The sequence below is a fragment of the Arachis duranensis genome, chromosome 4 (assembly GCF_000817695.3).
Source record: "Arachis duranensis cultivar V14167 chromosome 4, aradu.V14167.gnm2.J7QH, whole genome shotgun sequence".
Taxonomy (NCBI): Eukaryota; Viridiplantae; Streptophyta; class Magnoliopsida; order Fabales; family Fabaceae; genus Arachis; species Arachis duranensis.
In genome coordinates this window covers 62,792-77,981 of record NC_029775.3, presented here as the reverse complement: position 1 = coordinate 77,981, position 15,190 = coordinate 62,792, and the positions used below count along the sequence as shown (strand labels likewise).

General features: G+C 31.7%; 1 protein-coding gene and 1 long non-coding RNA gene across 4 annotated transcripts; both read right to left on the bottom strand.

Moving 5' to 3' along the window:
* Positions 1-834: 834 nt before the first annotated feature.
* Positions 835-7,188, bottom strand: LOC107482527 (YTH domain-containing protein ECT4). Of its 3 annotated transcripts, none has more exons than XM_016103063.3 (8): positions 7,039-7,188; positions 6,143-6,180; positions 5,834-6,008; positions 5,534-5,610; positions 4,924-5,439; positions 3,914-4,441; positions 2,711-2,923; positions 835-1,691 (listed from the first exon to the last, which is right to left on the bottom strand). In XM_016103063.3, exons 1-8 carry the CDS (start codon positions 7,079-7,081, stop codon positions 1,317-1,319), a joined length of 1,965 nt encoding a protein of 654 aa, XP_015958549.1. In that variant the 5' UTR covers positions 7,082-7,188; the 3' UTR covers positions 835-1,316. The 3 variants fall into 3 exon arrangements, with proteins under 3 accessions (XP_015958549.1, XP_015958550.1, XP_015958551.1); XM_016103064.3 differs by having other exon boundaries at positions 5,834-5,960; XM_016103065.3 differs by having other exon boundaries at positions 6,143-6,321; positions 7,039-7,156.
* LOC127746812 (uncharacterized) lies at positions 2,002-2,703 on the bottom strand. Its single transcript, XR_008008623.1, has 2 exons — positions 2,560-2,703; positions 2,002-2,481 (listed from the first exon to the last, which is right to left on the bottom strand). It is a non-coding gene; the product is annotated as an uncharacterized LOC127746812 (long non-coding RNA).
* Positions 7,189-15,190: the final 8,002 nt, after the last annotated feature.

Sequence of the window (15,190 nt, the reverse complement as noted above, 5' to 3'; positions counted from 1 at the left end):
CTTAACTTTTCCTTTTGGACCCTAGGGTGAAATAGTTATAGGTAAGTGAAATGGTTCTAAAATTGATAGTCAATACAATATTCAAGTAAAATCATGTATATTAATTGTTTCCTTAATAAAACTCGCATGTATACAAGTATCCAAGTGTGTGAAGAAGGAAGATATGGTACATTGGGCCGAACTTGCAATTTGCAGTATCATGAACAAAGATAATTTCATGGTATAGATTTGTATCCTAGATTTGAACTATTAAATTATCCTAGTTTATGATTCAGCAAGATGGCGCGATGATGTTGCTCTGTACTAAAGTTATCGTCATTAGCAATGCTTGAACTTTGAATTTTTCCACCAAGGTTATTGTCATTCATGAATAACCACCCAATTAATATTACCCTACATAAACTCTCATGGCTAGAATTTTCATTTTAGCTCATCAAGCTGCTGAGAAAGATCAACAACAACAACAACAACAATAATAATAATAATAACTAGTTGGACTCTTTTGGTACTCAAAACCATGTTAAGTATTCGGTTATCTTTTTTTTTTTGTCTTCCTTTGGACATGAGTAGTCGGTTATCTAACCCTAATATAGTTATATTAGTTCTTTCCATGATATCCTTCCATGGCAGCCATGTAAATATCTAGTCAATTTCAAGAAACCAAATATTAAATCAAGATACAACATACTTCTGAATGACGTGCATCCTTTCATTATTTTCAAATGTTAATTGCGTTTAGACAAGGCGACTTCCTACCATGACAATGCTGTATTTGCCTATTGGAATGAGCAAAATTCACCGGAAAAAACAAAGGCAGCTAAGTCAGACAAAAAATTTGACGTCAACAACAGCCAATACAAATTCAGCTAAGTTCATTTCAACTACAACAACAGAGTTATGCTTAAAGCATTATTCATTTTGGCTGCCTTTATTAGAAGGGTCGCAAAGATGTTTAACCATTTACAAATGGGAAGCAAAACCTATCAAAACTAATCCAAAATTATTAAACAAAATGAAAAGGAGGGGAATAAAATCTTCACCTGGGCAACTAAGGAATGTCCCATGTAAGGAGGAAAAACTAAATCTACAATTTAGATGGCGTACTATAGGAAATATATTATACATGAAACCTTTTTTTTCACAGAAGTAAAACCAACCACCTTCGGAAATCTGATGACAGAGTACAATAACTTGAATGACAGCATCAGCAACGCCAACTTGCTGGGATTTTTAACTAGAGAAAGAAACCTTTTTGGAGTTTCCAATCACCGAAAAGCAAGAGAAATTACAATTCTCGGCACAACTGGTACTTCTTCCTAACCAGTTTGAGTTGTAGAGGCAGACACTGGAATGCCACTGCCATCGTCAGCTTTAACTACACCCACAGGGCAAGCGGAGCCAGAAGTTCCTCTACTGGCAATTGTAGCTTCATTATTACTCTCATCCAGGCGAACAACTTGAGCAAAGCTCTTTGACATCTGCTTCATGAAATCACCGCTAATGTTAGCAGGACCCCTATGCTCACTTTCTCCAACTAGTCCGACAGCCATCATACTGCTCTGTTGCCTTGCCTTCCGTTCCTGCATAGCCTTCTGTCGATCTTCATAAAATTCAAAATCATCTAAGATAGATACATCGGTTTCGTAGTTCTTCAAAATGGTCAACATTTCAATTCCCTGTTGCAATTTCACCTGAAATGTACCCAAAAAAAGAAAAAACCAAAAAAGATCGAATATATGATGCAATTCTTAATTGATAATGAACTGATTTAATACTCCATTTGCAAGTTCACTGAAGAGAGTGATGCATAAGAGTGACTACATTCACCTAACATATCCATCACCACTCAAAAAACTCAGCTATATGATTGGTAGGGAGATCAGATGGACACAAGTAAACCAGTGAAAACCCAAATAAAGATTGCATAAGTATCCTTTCAAACACAAAGGCCCAATTAAAGCAACAAGCTTGAAAAGTAGGGTAAAAGAAGACGACAACTACTATGGAATATCCTCTATACTGATGTACTGAGCTAATTATCAGTGTGATAATCAGCAAAAAAGACAAACAGAATAAGTGACGTAGTCTGAAAAAGGATAGGTGCTCCACCCTCCCAATTTGACCTATCCCAATCCTTGCCTAAAATAAATAGCCACCTCCCTCAAATCATGGCTTCACATATCAGTTTCTTTTCATATTGCCACATACAGTAAAGTTTTCCGGCAATTAATGGACGAGAGAAAGAGACTTTTCACTACAATTTCTTATTATTTATTATTTGATTATTTATTTATTAAATTAATTCTTTTTATAAATATTGCCTCAGCAGCAACACACCCCCCTCAAATCAAAGGCCTTATAGCGATAGTTATCAATGGGCCCATTTGAGGATTTGCACTCACTATCAATTTCCCTTTTATCTCACAGTACCTCTTCCTCCCTTTACTAGCCTACCCGTATTCTTCACTATCATCCAAGTACCTGAAAAGACAGGTAATAGATAACGTTTAGCTTGTCTACAAATTTGAGAAGGTTTCTCAAGATAATAAGAAGCTCAACTTGTGTCTTCTGGAATTTGATTGAACTACTATTCGACCATCTCCATCTGTCTTTCTCTCCCAAATCTTGCAAGTGTAAAACTAGATTACAAAGTAAGCCCTAAAAGCATCATTCATAAACTCATTCACAACAAAAGATCCACCCTTCCTACCTCTTGTGTATCCCGACTGTTGGTCACAGGCTTGTTATCATTATTTTCAAGAACTATGTGTCTAAAGTGACTGTTCGGTACATCTTTAATTATGTGCCACTTCACAGGAAACTGCCCACTCCACTTATCTTGCTGCCAGAAGTCCGCACTCTTGTCAAAATTTACAGGTCCAATCATTTCAGCTACACCACAGAATTGAGCACTAGCATTTACCTGTATGTAGTTGTAACATATATAATTGTTATTAGTTATATGAGAATGAAACACAAAAACAAGGCAACACTGGAAGTGAAAAATTACAGATCTTTAGCTTTAGTACTTTACTACTAACTAAATTTAAACATGCATAAACCTAAGACACATCTATGCCCTACCCAATTAAATTATAGCTAAAGTATTTCAATCCCATAAATACAAGGTCAAGCACTATCCATCATCCGAACATTTAGTATCTCAGCACAAATGAAAGCACAAACAACACCAATAAGTGTAACAAAAAAATGGGGGAGACCATAACTTCAACTTAAGCATGTTCTATCCAGTAAACAACTAGTATGCATGATTGGAATCAAGAAACTATGAGATATTTAGCTAAGAGGAATACTTCCCTAAACTATCATTCTAAATTTTATCATATGTACATAAATAAGATTCCTATAGCTAGTTCCTATTATTATTGTGCTCCAGTTATTTCTATAGGCATTGACAAAGGGAGTCTGGTACACAAGCATCCTACATTAAACAGGCTTCCCTTCAAGAAAGGGCTGCACCCAAAGGGTATAGTGTAGGCAGCCTAAATTGAGACAAATGTCAGCTGACTAATTCCATGGCTTAAACCTGTAACCTTGGGGTCATATGAAGACAATTAAATTGTTGCTCATGGCTCTCCTTCAGGAATTGACAATACAGTAACCCACACAACACAAAAACAGCTTAAGAAATTAGCATATTGACCAATTTGAGAGATCAAGAACTGACTGAAGAGCTTTCCCTATAACCAACCAGAGCATAAACATCAGATTGGAAGAGCTTGCTTGGAAGACATGTCCTTATGTCCAATGGACAATGAGAAGATAATGTTCTACTGGATGGGAATTAAAAGTTATCATAAATGCAGATTGTTCCAATGACACGAAGAGAGATACTTCATATGGTAGCAGAATATTTTCGCTGACAAAAAAGATACGAATATCAGATGGTTACCGAAAAGAGGAGAAATATAGGACAGTGATCTTGCTTCTCTTGTGCTTGGCGATAAGCGGCATCTAGCTTTCTGTTTCCATTTGGTGTACTTGCCCAGACCCCATATTTGATGCTCTTGTGAACATTATCTTCACTATAAGATTTGATGACAAAAAATTTGGCATCCTTGTAATCTGTTGCAAAATCAGGTCGGTTGACTGATTCATTTTGGAACTTAGCAGTAGATGCAGCATTACTTTTACTATTATCAACAGAACTATTTTCAGCTGAAATTTGAGTTTTCAGCTTTGATGCCCTAGGTCCTCGATTTTGTTCGCTAAGTATATCAAGGGTACCATTACAATTGCAAAAAGCAGCATTTGCTCTGCCTTGCCGTCTGCTATTTTCATGAAAAAGGAAGCTCCTGTCATTTGTGCTAAGACTGGAATTGGTGCCTGCAAAGCTAGAAACCTGGTTAGGCAGATAGCCCCTACCATAGGAGTTTGAACCAGATCCAAAACCATACATTGATCGTTGTTGATGAGAAGCCTGCACAGAACAGGAGAGTCAGCACTCAGCACTGTGTCATTGTAATGGCATTGTCTTTTGACAAGTTTTAAGGTTTCACATAGTTGCCAAGGTAGTTGACAAGTTTTAAAGTTTCAGCATTATAAAGAATTTCTTGATAACAAATTCACACTCTGGATCACTGCTCTTCTTTTTCTTTTGTTTGTTCCTTGCCTCACTGCTCTTAAGATGTCATATTAATCAGAACCAAGAATCCATTTTCACCATTTAATTCAATGAAAATCCACTGGAATTTTGTTTTCTTTAACACACATACAAGCATTGCTAGTCAAGCTGCTTTTCAACAGAGAAAATCTAGATACTGATAAATCACAAGGGTGCAGTATGGACGTGGGACATCTATAAACAGGATAAGAAAGAAAGATATTTGAATTCAGAAATTAGCAACTAAACAATGTGACAGTTTGCAAGATAATGAACAAGTACTAGAATTTAGAACACACCATTCCAACACTCTGGCCAAATGAGCCAATCGAGCCAATTGGTTGTGGAGAAACAGATGGTGATAGAGGCATTAGAGACCTGTGCCTTTCTGAGGGTTTCGAGCAATCTGACCAGATTCCACCAGATCTTGGTCCATCAAATCCTTGCTGGGATTCATGAAAACCAAACGAGCCAGGTGCTAAAGAAAAACTGCCTCTGCCAAAAGATCCCACTGATGGATAGCCTGGTCTTGGTCCAAAAAACATGCTATCAACCTGTTGATCAATGCTTACAAGGTTGGTGATCTCTGGCTGTGAAACTGGAGTTGGTGAATTGAGATATGGTAAGCTGGGAGGAACTAGTTGATGATAATAAGGTGGCCCAGTGTATGGAAATTGCTGAGGAGAGTATAACTGTGCATCTCCACCTACAGAAGGCAACGGTGTGGTAACTGGGGAATAGGGTCCATATGGCATTTGTGGGTTGAAGCCATATCCAGAATGGAATATAAGAGATGGATTTTCATTGTAGACACCCTGATATAAAAGTTAAAACAAATATATGCATCTTATGTTAGGAACACAAACAGAGAGGCTGCAGATAAATATGAAAAAGATTCCAGATTCTCACAGGAGATCCAATATCCAATCCCTCAGAATTGACATATGAGGGATATTCATCCCATTCACCATTGGCATTTTCAAATCCTGGGTGCAAAATAACAAAAAATAAGAAAATAACAGAACTCCACACAGCTACTGGACAAAATAAGACAAGCAACACACTTTAAAAAGAACACTAAAGTCACCGTCCATATATATATATGAAAAAATATAACTAGCCTGGGAAAAAAGTTAGCAATAGTATGGCTGAATATCGAAGCTGTTCAGTTAACAATATAAATTAGAAATGAGGCAAATAAGGAATAACCTCTGTAATAGAAAGCCTGAGCCTGGGGAGCAAACACATTTGGTGGGTACAAAGGACGATCTCCACCAGAACCAAAAGGTCCTGATTGACTTGTGATTTCTCTTGAATGACCTATAGCTGCTGTGCCCTGAGAGGAGTTAGAAGATATTGACCTCTCAGGTATAGATGAATGAAGCTGAACAAGAGAGAAGAGAAGAGAAGAGAAGAGAATAGAAGAGAAGAAAAATTAAAGAGGAAACAGGTTTTAGAAAGAACAAGGAAAAATTAAAGATAACATAGAACACTGGAGTAGGAATTATAAACCACTACCTGATCCTTCATGTTATCTGATTCAGCTGATATCTCTTCTGCATACAAGATCAGTATGCTCAGTGACTTAGTATAGTGGTAGAAACACAAAGGTGGTACAAATTATTGACCAACCAAAGCAAAATTTGGGGATGAACTCGAACAATTAACTACATGCGAACAAATCCATAGCTGCAAACCTATGCACACACGATGGATAAGGAACACAAATATACTTCAAAAATTAGAAGCAGGTATGTGAGTAACCTGGCCGCAATGCTTCAACGGAATGAAAACACAATTAAGTATGCTAAATTCCCAAATAAAAAAAACAAACACCATTCAGCTTTTTGTTCCCCCCTGCTGTTGACAATTTAGACCAAGGTTGCCAAATCAGAGAGAAGGAGATGCTTGGCAAAGAGGGCAAACATACCTCTTGTACTTTCTAACCCAAAAAACTTTATTTACTATGCTGATAAACTATTTATAGTAGCTCAATTATCAAAGTTATCACACTGGTCAATTTGCAGGTAAAAAAATCTTATTCGAGGCAATTAACTATGAATAATAAAGTGATCCAATCAGGTATTATAATAAGAGAACAGAAAATTAATAGAATGCCATATGAACACCTAAAGCTAATGCATTACCTAGATCCCAAGATCTAGAAGAAGAAGAAGAAGAAGAAGAAGAAGAAGAAGAAGAAGAAGAAGAAGAAGAAAGAAGCTTTCACAGTTTAATCGAAGGGAATCGTAGCATCAAACACAATCTAACAAGAAATAACTTGCATATCGAATTATTGAACATATATGCAACTTTCACAGTTTAATCATTGACTTGTCAAGAGAGAAAGAAGGCTAAGGAAGCTCAAGATTTAAATACTAAAACAGTGAAGGAGAATATCGTTTTTCACGTACCGACGGTATGATCCGGACCCTGCGATGGTTGGGTTGCCGCCATGAATCCGAAGAGGAACGATCTTCGAAAACCCGCACAAGAATCTCACCAAAACACGGGTTACATTACACGCCGTGCCAATCTCGTTCATATTCATCCAAAGTCAGTAATTTAAGAAATCCGCACAGTTTTACTCATGAATTTAATTTTCTTGTATCTATTACTTAAAAATTATTTAAATGTATAAATTTAATTCTCTACCAAAAAAATTGTATAAATTTGATTGAATAAGTACTAAAAATTTGTATAGCATTAATATATTAAAATTAAATTCTTAATCCATTCTGTAAAAATTGATATAAGATTAAACATAGAGAATTAATAGTTTTCGTCTTTACTAATTACTATATATGTTTAAAAATATGACTTAGTAAAATGAAATTAGATAAATATTAATAGAATTATATAATTTATAATTATTTTAAAATTTTAATTTTAAAAATTATATTAATGCTTAAAAATTAAAACATTCAAAATATTAATAATCATACAAAATATACACTATATTTATTATATATAATGGAGATATTGAAAGAATTAGTGTCCAATCTTTTTAAAATAAAAAATATCCATTGTTATATATAATTTATAAAAGAATGTTATTTTCAAAATTAAAATCCAAATTTTTTTAGTTAAATTATAAAGCACTTTTTATCTCAGTCAATTCAATCTTTATTATTTTTATACACATTAGGAGAGTGAGTCAATAAGCACATTAGGTTACGTTGTATTTGACATGATACTAAAACATGAAAACGAATATAAAATTATGTTTAAATAAAAAAATATAAATTATGTTTAACAGATAAAATATAAAAAAAATATTGTGTCATGGTATATTAAATTAATATATTAGTCATGAATTTTGTATCTAAATTCATTCAAGTTGGCTTAACACAAAAAAATCTAATACTATTAAATAAAACGTGAAATTCAGGCGTCCAACACATACGAAATGACCGCTCATACCCAACGCTTCTTCTCTTCTTCTTCTTCTCTTCTCCCCATGCTTCTTCTTCTTCTCACGTTCGTTTACGCACGGAGCTTCTTCTTCGCGTTTCTCCTCTTTTTTTTCGCATTTCTTCTTCTTCACGTATTTTCTCCTTATCGTGATTCTTTTGTTGTTGTTGTTGCTGTATTTTTTTGTCTTTTTCTCCTTCTCTCTCTTACAAATAAGTAGTTGAAGGTGAGGAGGAAGAGTTTTAAATTGTGCAAAACAGAAATGAACCGAACACGTCATTATGGTGAAACAATTGTATAGTAATGAGTGAACGAAACATAATACAATATATAAAATCAAATTCAAACAGCTTTCTGCATAATGAACCGAACCACATACTCATGGTGAAACAATTGTATAGTACTGAGTGAACAAACATAATACATTATATAAAATCAAATTCAAACAGCTTTCTGCATAATAAACCGAATACAGTACTCACGGTGAAACAATTGTATAGTAGTGAGAGAACGAAACATACTCCATTATATAAATTCAAATTCAAACAACTTTTTGCATAATGAACCAAAAACGTCATTATGGTGAAACAATTCTATAGTATTGAGTGAACAAAATATAATCCATTATATAAAATCAAATTCAAACAGATTTCTGCATGATGACCCGAAACACATACTCACGGTGAAACAATTGTGTAGTACCACATAATCCATTATACAAAATCAAATTCGAAACACCTCTATCTACAATTTAGATATTATCAATTCAATTCAATTCAGATTCAGATTCAGAACACCTCCGTCCATTCAATTCAATTCAAATAAAATTAGTAATTATATTCCATTGAATTTGATTCAAATTTGAATAATCCAAACCTCATCAAATTGATTCGTTTTGGAAGAATAATCCAAATCGCTCTCATTCAATTGATTTGAAATTGATTCATTCATTGTTTCGATTTAGAAGTGAAGATCGAAGAAAAAAACGAAGAAGAAGAAGAACGATGAAACTTATTACGTTAAAATCAATGCAGATCAATAAGAAAGAACGCGAGTAGAGAAGAAGAAGAAGAACAATAAAGAAAACGCGAATAGAGGAGAACGACGAAGATTATTACGTTGAAGAAGAAGAAGGAAGAGGAGGAGGAGGAGGTGGTGGTTTAGGTTGTAGCAGAAGGTTTACATTGAGCAAAGGTTTATCACGCAGCAGAAAAAATTTATATTATATGTGACGCATGTATGACAAACGAGTGAAAGGGTGGGAGAGGCGCGTCTAGAAAAAAGAACTTGGATGAATTATTTACATAAATGTGACCTCTCCTGTTAATATATATTGTATCTTTTTTTTTTCAGAAATAATTTGTAAGATATTGAATAGGGACATAATTTTTTTTTATTGTCACTATCAATATTTTATAATTACATTTTTTAATATTTTATTTTTTTTAAATTTTGTGTGAAAGAAAAAGTAAAATAAATTTAACTTATTATTATTTATTTTATCTTATATTCAGTTTATCATCAAATAAAATATAAAAACATTAATTTTTGACTTTGTCTGTTGTGTTGTTGTGTTTTATCGTCAGTCTCTTGTTTTATTTTATTTTCAAAAACCAATGCAACTTACACTTTGTTTGAATAGATACTGGAAAATAAAAAAAATAGAAGAAAAAATAAAAAAAATAGAAGAAAAAATAATTTTTTATGTGTTGTTTGGATAAAAAATAAATAAAAAAATAAAAAAAATTATTTATTTGAATAAAAAATGATAAAAAAATTTATAATTAAGTAAAATTATATTAATACTCTTATATTTTTTATTTTTTTATTAATTAAAAGTGACTTAATAATTTTGTCCATATTTGCATTTTTTTTTTGTTTTCATCACATCTTTGAAAAAAGAATTTGATAGATTCATACCATTATTTTTTTTCCACTCAATTTGTTTTTATCTAAACAACAAAAAAATTATTTTTTATTCATTTTTTCTTTCTTTTTATATTCCCAATCCAAACATTATGTTAGTGGCAAGACTCGAGAGGCAGTGAGTAGAAAAAATTTAAGCAAGGATTTCGAAAATTAAAAGAAAAAATTAAGTAAATTAAAGCAAAAAAATGTTTGATCTAAGTAATTAAATAATGGGTAATTGTCAATTACAGTTAATTTTTTATAACGATCTCAAAAATTTGGTTGCGGATTTTCAAATACTACAACTTAATCGACAAATATACCGGGTCATACTAAATAATGATTCATGTGAGTTAGTATTAATTCCACAAAAATTAATAGATTAAGCAATATTAGTTCAGTGATTAAGCTAATAAGACAAACAATCAAGAGTATTTTGATTTCTAAATTGCTTCAAACAGTAATTGAGAGAATTCAAATAAAGAAACAGCGAATGGATTGTGAATTTAATACGAGAAAACAGTTAACGCTTATATATATATATTGATTACATGTTAATGTTAAGACATCAATAAGTTTTATAAGATTTGTTGTGATACATTTGGCATATAATACATTCATTCAATTATATTGGTGCATTTAGATATTTAGATTGAGTTAAATTGTATTCTAAGAGTATATATTAATTAAGATGATAAATTCGAAACCTATTTTCTAAAAATAAAAGATTAAAAAATCAATATTTTTTAAAGTAGTTAATAATTAATCATTAAAAAAAACATCTAAAACTAAAAATAATAAAACCATCCAAAACTTAAGTAATAAAAGCATTTGAAAGCAAGAAAGATAAAACCAATTTAGAATATAAAATTTATAATTTATAATTTATAATTTAAGATTTATAATTTAAAATTCAGGTTTACTAATGAAAATTTATCGACAACCTAGTATTTTACTAACCTCATTAAAAAAATAATTGGCATATGATGTTGTGCTCCATGTTACACATTTTATTTCAAGCCTATAAGTATAGGTATAGAACAAATATTTGTACAAAAGTGTAAACCATAATATGTTACTAAAATAAAAATCTCATTTTTCTTACCTAAATATTATTAAAAACATCTTTAAACACGTCATTTGTTGTTGATGACTTTGGATTGCTGTTTTCATCTATAATTAATTTTTTTAATTTTTTAAATATACAAGTTATAATTTATTGATATAAAATTATAGATTATGTTCCTATTATTTGAGCCAGCTCATGAGTTTTCGATGAGCCGAGATTGAGTTTAAGAAATAGGCTCGATTATTAATGAGCCGAGCCGTGAGCCAAGCTTAATTTTTGTGAGCCGAGCTTGAGCTTGGTCTAGCTCGACTCAACTTGGCTCACTTCCAGCCCTAGTTCAGGCCATTTTGACTCTTAACTCTTGACAAAACAGCGTAAAATTACCCATAGGTGAACACTAATTTTGGCAAGTAAAGTCCTGCATGTGATAATGATTTATCACATAGTGAAATACTTTAGTTTTTTAATATTTTTCTCCTATAGTATCTTGTCAGCCAATAATGTCCATGTTACATTCCAAATACAATTTAGTTTACTAACACTATTAGATATCAATAGCATCACAAATAATTTTCTCAATTGATCACCAAACCTCATTAATAGCTGCAATAAATTTTCTATCATCACGTAATAGTCTACTAAATAAAAAGCATATTGGAAGTTTGGACATGTAATCCCATTAACTGTCTTAATAGACTCATATGTTATGCAACTTTTTTTAACGGTTAACAAAATTCTCATATAGTATATATCACCTGTATCCGGTAGAACATAGTTTAACTTCTAGATAAAATACTCTCTTGCTTCAAATTCTTTGTTGGCCTTTATCCATGCTAACAACATCGTGCATTTTCATTTCTCTTAATCCATGATTTTCTCAAGATTGTCATCGTCTATAGAGATGATATTTTGCTTTCCAGACAAATAAAATATTAATCTCATTACTGAAGGTCATCTTCGATGAATATCATAAGTCAAAGTTCTCCACACAGCCTCCAATGTAAAGAAATACCTGCAATTATAAAATTGTTTGATTTCATAATATGTTTCTTTTAAGTATGCTTATCTTTTATATTTTTAATATTAATATGCCAATAATAATACTTTAAATAAAAAATAGAAAAATACTTATCCACTAAAAATATTTTTTTTCAACAAATTAAAATCCTTCAAGTACAAAAACTTGAATACTACAAAAATAGTTATAACAAAATGAAGTTAAAATAACAATCTAAATAGAAAATACTAAAACAAAGGTTTTGCAAATCGGTTTGAATTGACTGGTCAAATTGATCAAACTGCAAACCGTTGCTAAATACAGTTTGAACAGATGGCAAAATCGGCATATTTGAAAACTGACGTTAGACTGTCGAATTGACCAGGAACCAATTGGTCAAACCGAACCATGATTCGGCCGACTTTTGAATTTTAACAAAAACGATACATTTCGAATGGCAAGGATGGGCAACCCTAAGTTCCCTAACACCTCTTCCCTATACTCTCTAGCCTCCACAACGCGAAGCAACAGTCTAGAGTCCAAACTCCAGCCCCAATTCGTCTCAACCTCATTGAAGTTGCCGGCGCAAGTCCGTCTAGTCACCACCACCGTCCCAGCTTCAAATTTCGAAGGCATCGGCATAACGTCCGTCCAACCAACATCTAGCCATCGCCGTTTGAGCTTCAAAATCGAAGCCGCCGTCACCGGTCTCGCCTCTTGTCTCTGTTGCCGATCTCGCTTTCTGCCTCCGCCGCGCAGCCACCTCCCGTTGGTGTTAGCTCTGTTCCACACGACTGCATCAGTCACTGTCTTCCCAGCCATTGTCCCCAGCCACTTCCACACCATCGCCAGCTCTGTGCTATTCCAGTTTTCCAGGATCCAGCTTCTAGCAGTAAGTATTATTTTTTTTTGGTAATAATAATTGTTCAACAATTGATTAATTGTTGTTACTTATTAGTTAACTTTGTTATTGAATTATTGATTAATTGTTGAAGGCTTGAAGCATTGATTAATTCTTGAATAATTAATTAATTGTTGTTACTTATTAGTTAACTCTGCTATTGAAACATTGATTAACTGTTGTTACTTGTTAGTTGACATTGCTGTTAAATCATTGATTAATTGTTGAAGGCTTGAAGCATTGATTAATTATTGAATAATTGATTAATTGTTGTTACTTAACCTTGCTATTAAAGCATTAATTAATTGTTGAAGGCTTGAAGTGGAGAGGGATTATAGAATTTGAATAATAATATTAATAATAATACTAATTACAAAGAGATTGTAGAATTTTAAATAAGAAAATAGAAAAATATTTATTCATTGAAAACAATTTTTTTTAACAAATTAAAATCCTTCTAGCACAAAAAAAAAGTTTAATATTTATAACAAAATAAAACTGGAATAATAATTTAAATACAAAATACTAAAACGAATAAATTTTAAAACAAATTCAAATAAATAAATTTACATTAAAGTTAATATTTAAATTTTTAGATTTTATTTTATTCATCTATTATGTGTAAGTGCTTATATTTAAAAAATACTAATTGATTATCCATCATCGACTTCTAATTCAACAACATTGTACGTAGTAGATTTGTTATCATTTTCAAGAGTGTTCTCACTTTTAATTTGAGCAAGATATCCAACAACATTTAAAATGGATTAAAATAAAAAATATTTGTTGTCAATAAATTTGTTAAAAAAAATACAACCGATATTATTAATGAATTAAATAAATTGATCATTAAATATTATTTTAAACAACAAACTTATAAACTAAATAGGTGTAATCGAAACCAAGAACATTGAGAGTGTCAAGACTCACAAAACTAAATCTATATTGTAGGATACTTGACGATTTGAGAAGTCTTTGCACATCGGTACACTGGTTTAAACTCACAAACTATTCCTTCTCTTAGCAAATTCATGAATCGAGACACAAGAGCCTTCTTTAACTGAGAGATGTATTTTTTCTCCCTAGAATTGACACACATAAAATCAAAGAAAAAATAAAAATGGTAAATAAACATATTTGAAATATCAATAATACAAGTTAAACATTAATTAAAAAATGGCAAAAGCCCCAAATCTTCATCGAGGCAAACCATATCAATTGAGTATGGTAGTAGAGAATTTTTATAATTTGGTAGTGTCCAACTGTCTATAACCTTATCACTTGTATATTTACACACAAATTCTTGATCAATTTGATCTCAACAGTTTTATGAATACCAACTGCCACTAAAAAAAGGTAGAGAAATTTTAAATATGGCAAATATGTAAATAAAGTAATTGATTGTACTAAACAATCGAGACACAAGATGGAAAAGAAAAATTTTCGTAATTCGATAGTGTCCATAACTTTATCACTCACATACGTACACACAAATTATCAAAAGTAGGATTGATCTCAATAATTTTGTGAACATGAACCGTCATTAAAAAAAAATAGAAAAATTTAAAAGGAGTAATTAATTGTATTAAGTAAGGGAGATGTGGTGCTATATATCTGTAATTCATATTTTTATAGTAGACTCATAAGTAGGATTTTCTAAAACCTAATTGACTTTAATTTAAATTAAAAATATAAATCCTAATAACTAACTAAAAGATTATATAATGTAAACAAAATTATTATTGTTATGGAAAAACTAATTGAATAGCTATTACTTATTATTGTTAGTACGTGAAAACTAATTCGCACTTAGTTATAAATCCTAAGTGATAAAACTAATTCACACTTAGTTCAAAAGATTATTAAAGTATATTTTTAATTATTATTAAATAGAATTATTATTATTATTTAGGACTGAAAGTGAGTCGAGATGAGTTGAACTAGATCAAGCTCAAGCTTGACTCATGAAAATTGAGTTTGTCTTACGACTCGAGTCATTTACAATTTAGTCTATTTCTTAAGCTCAACCTCGGCTCACCGAAAGCTCACGAGCTAACTCAAATAATAGGAATATAATCTATAATTCTATATCAAATTATAACTTATATATTTTTATAAAAATATTTAAAAAGATCAATTTTATATCTTCTCTATCTATCAATAAATTATAAATTTTTTATTTATGTCTTACATCAAAATTAACTCCGCCTATGTTACACTTGCGGTACATAGCCGGTCCCAAGCCCGGATAAAGGAGGAGGGTTGTGTTAGGTCTTC

Coding starts and splice junctions, on each gene's coding strand:
- LOC107482527 (XM_016103063.3), bottom strand. CDS start 7,081: ATGGCGGCAACCCAACCATCGCAGGGTCCGGATCATACCGTCG. Junction 4,442..4,923: donor TTGGCCAGAGTGTTGGAATG/GTGTGTTCTAAA, acceptor TGTTCTGTGCAG/GCTTCTCATCAACAACGATC. Junction 1,692..2,710: donor ACAGTCGGGATACACAAGAG/GTAGGAAGGGTG, acceptor GGTACATTTCAG/GTGAAATTGCAACAGGGAAT.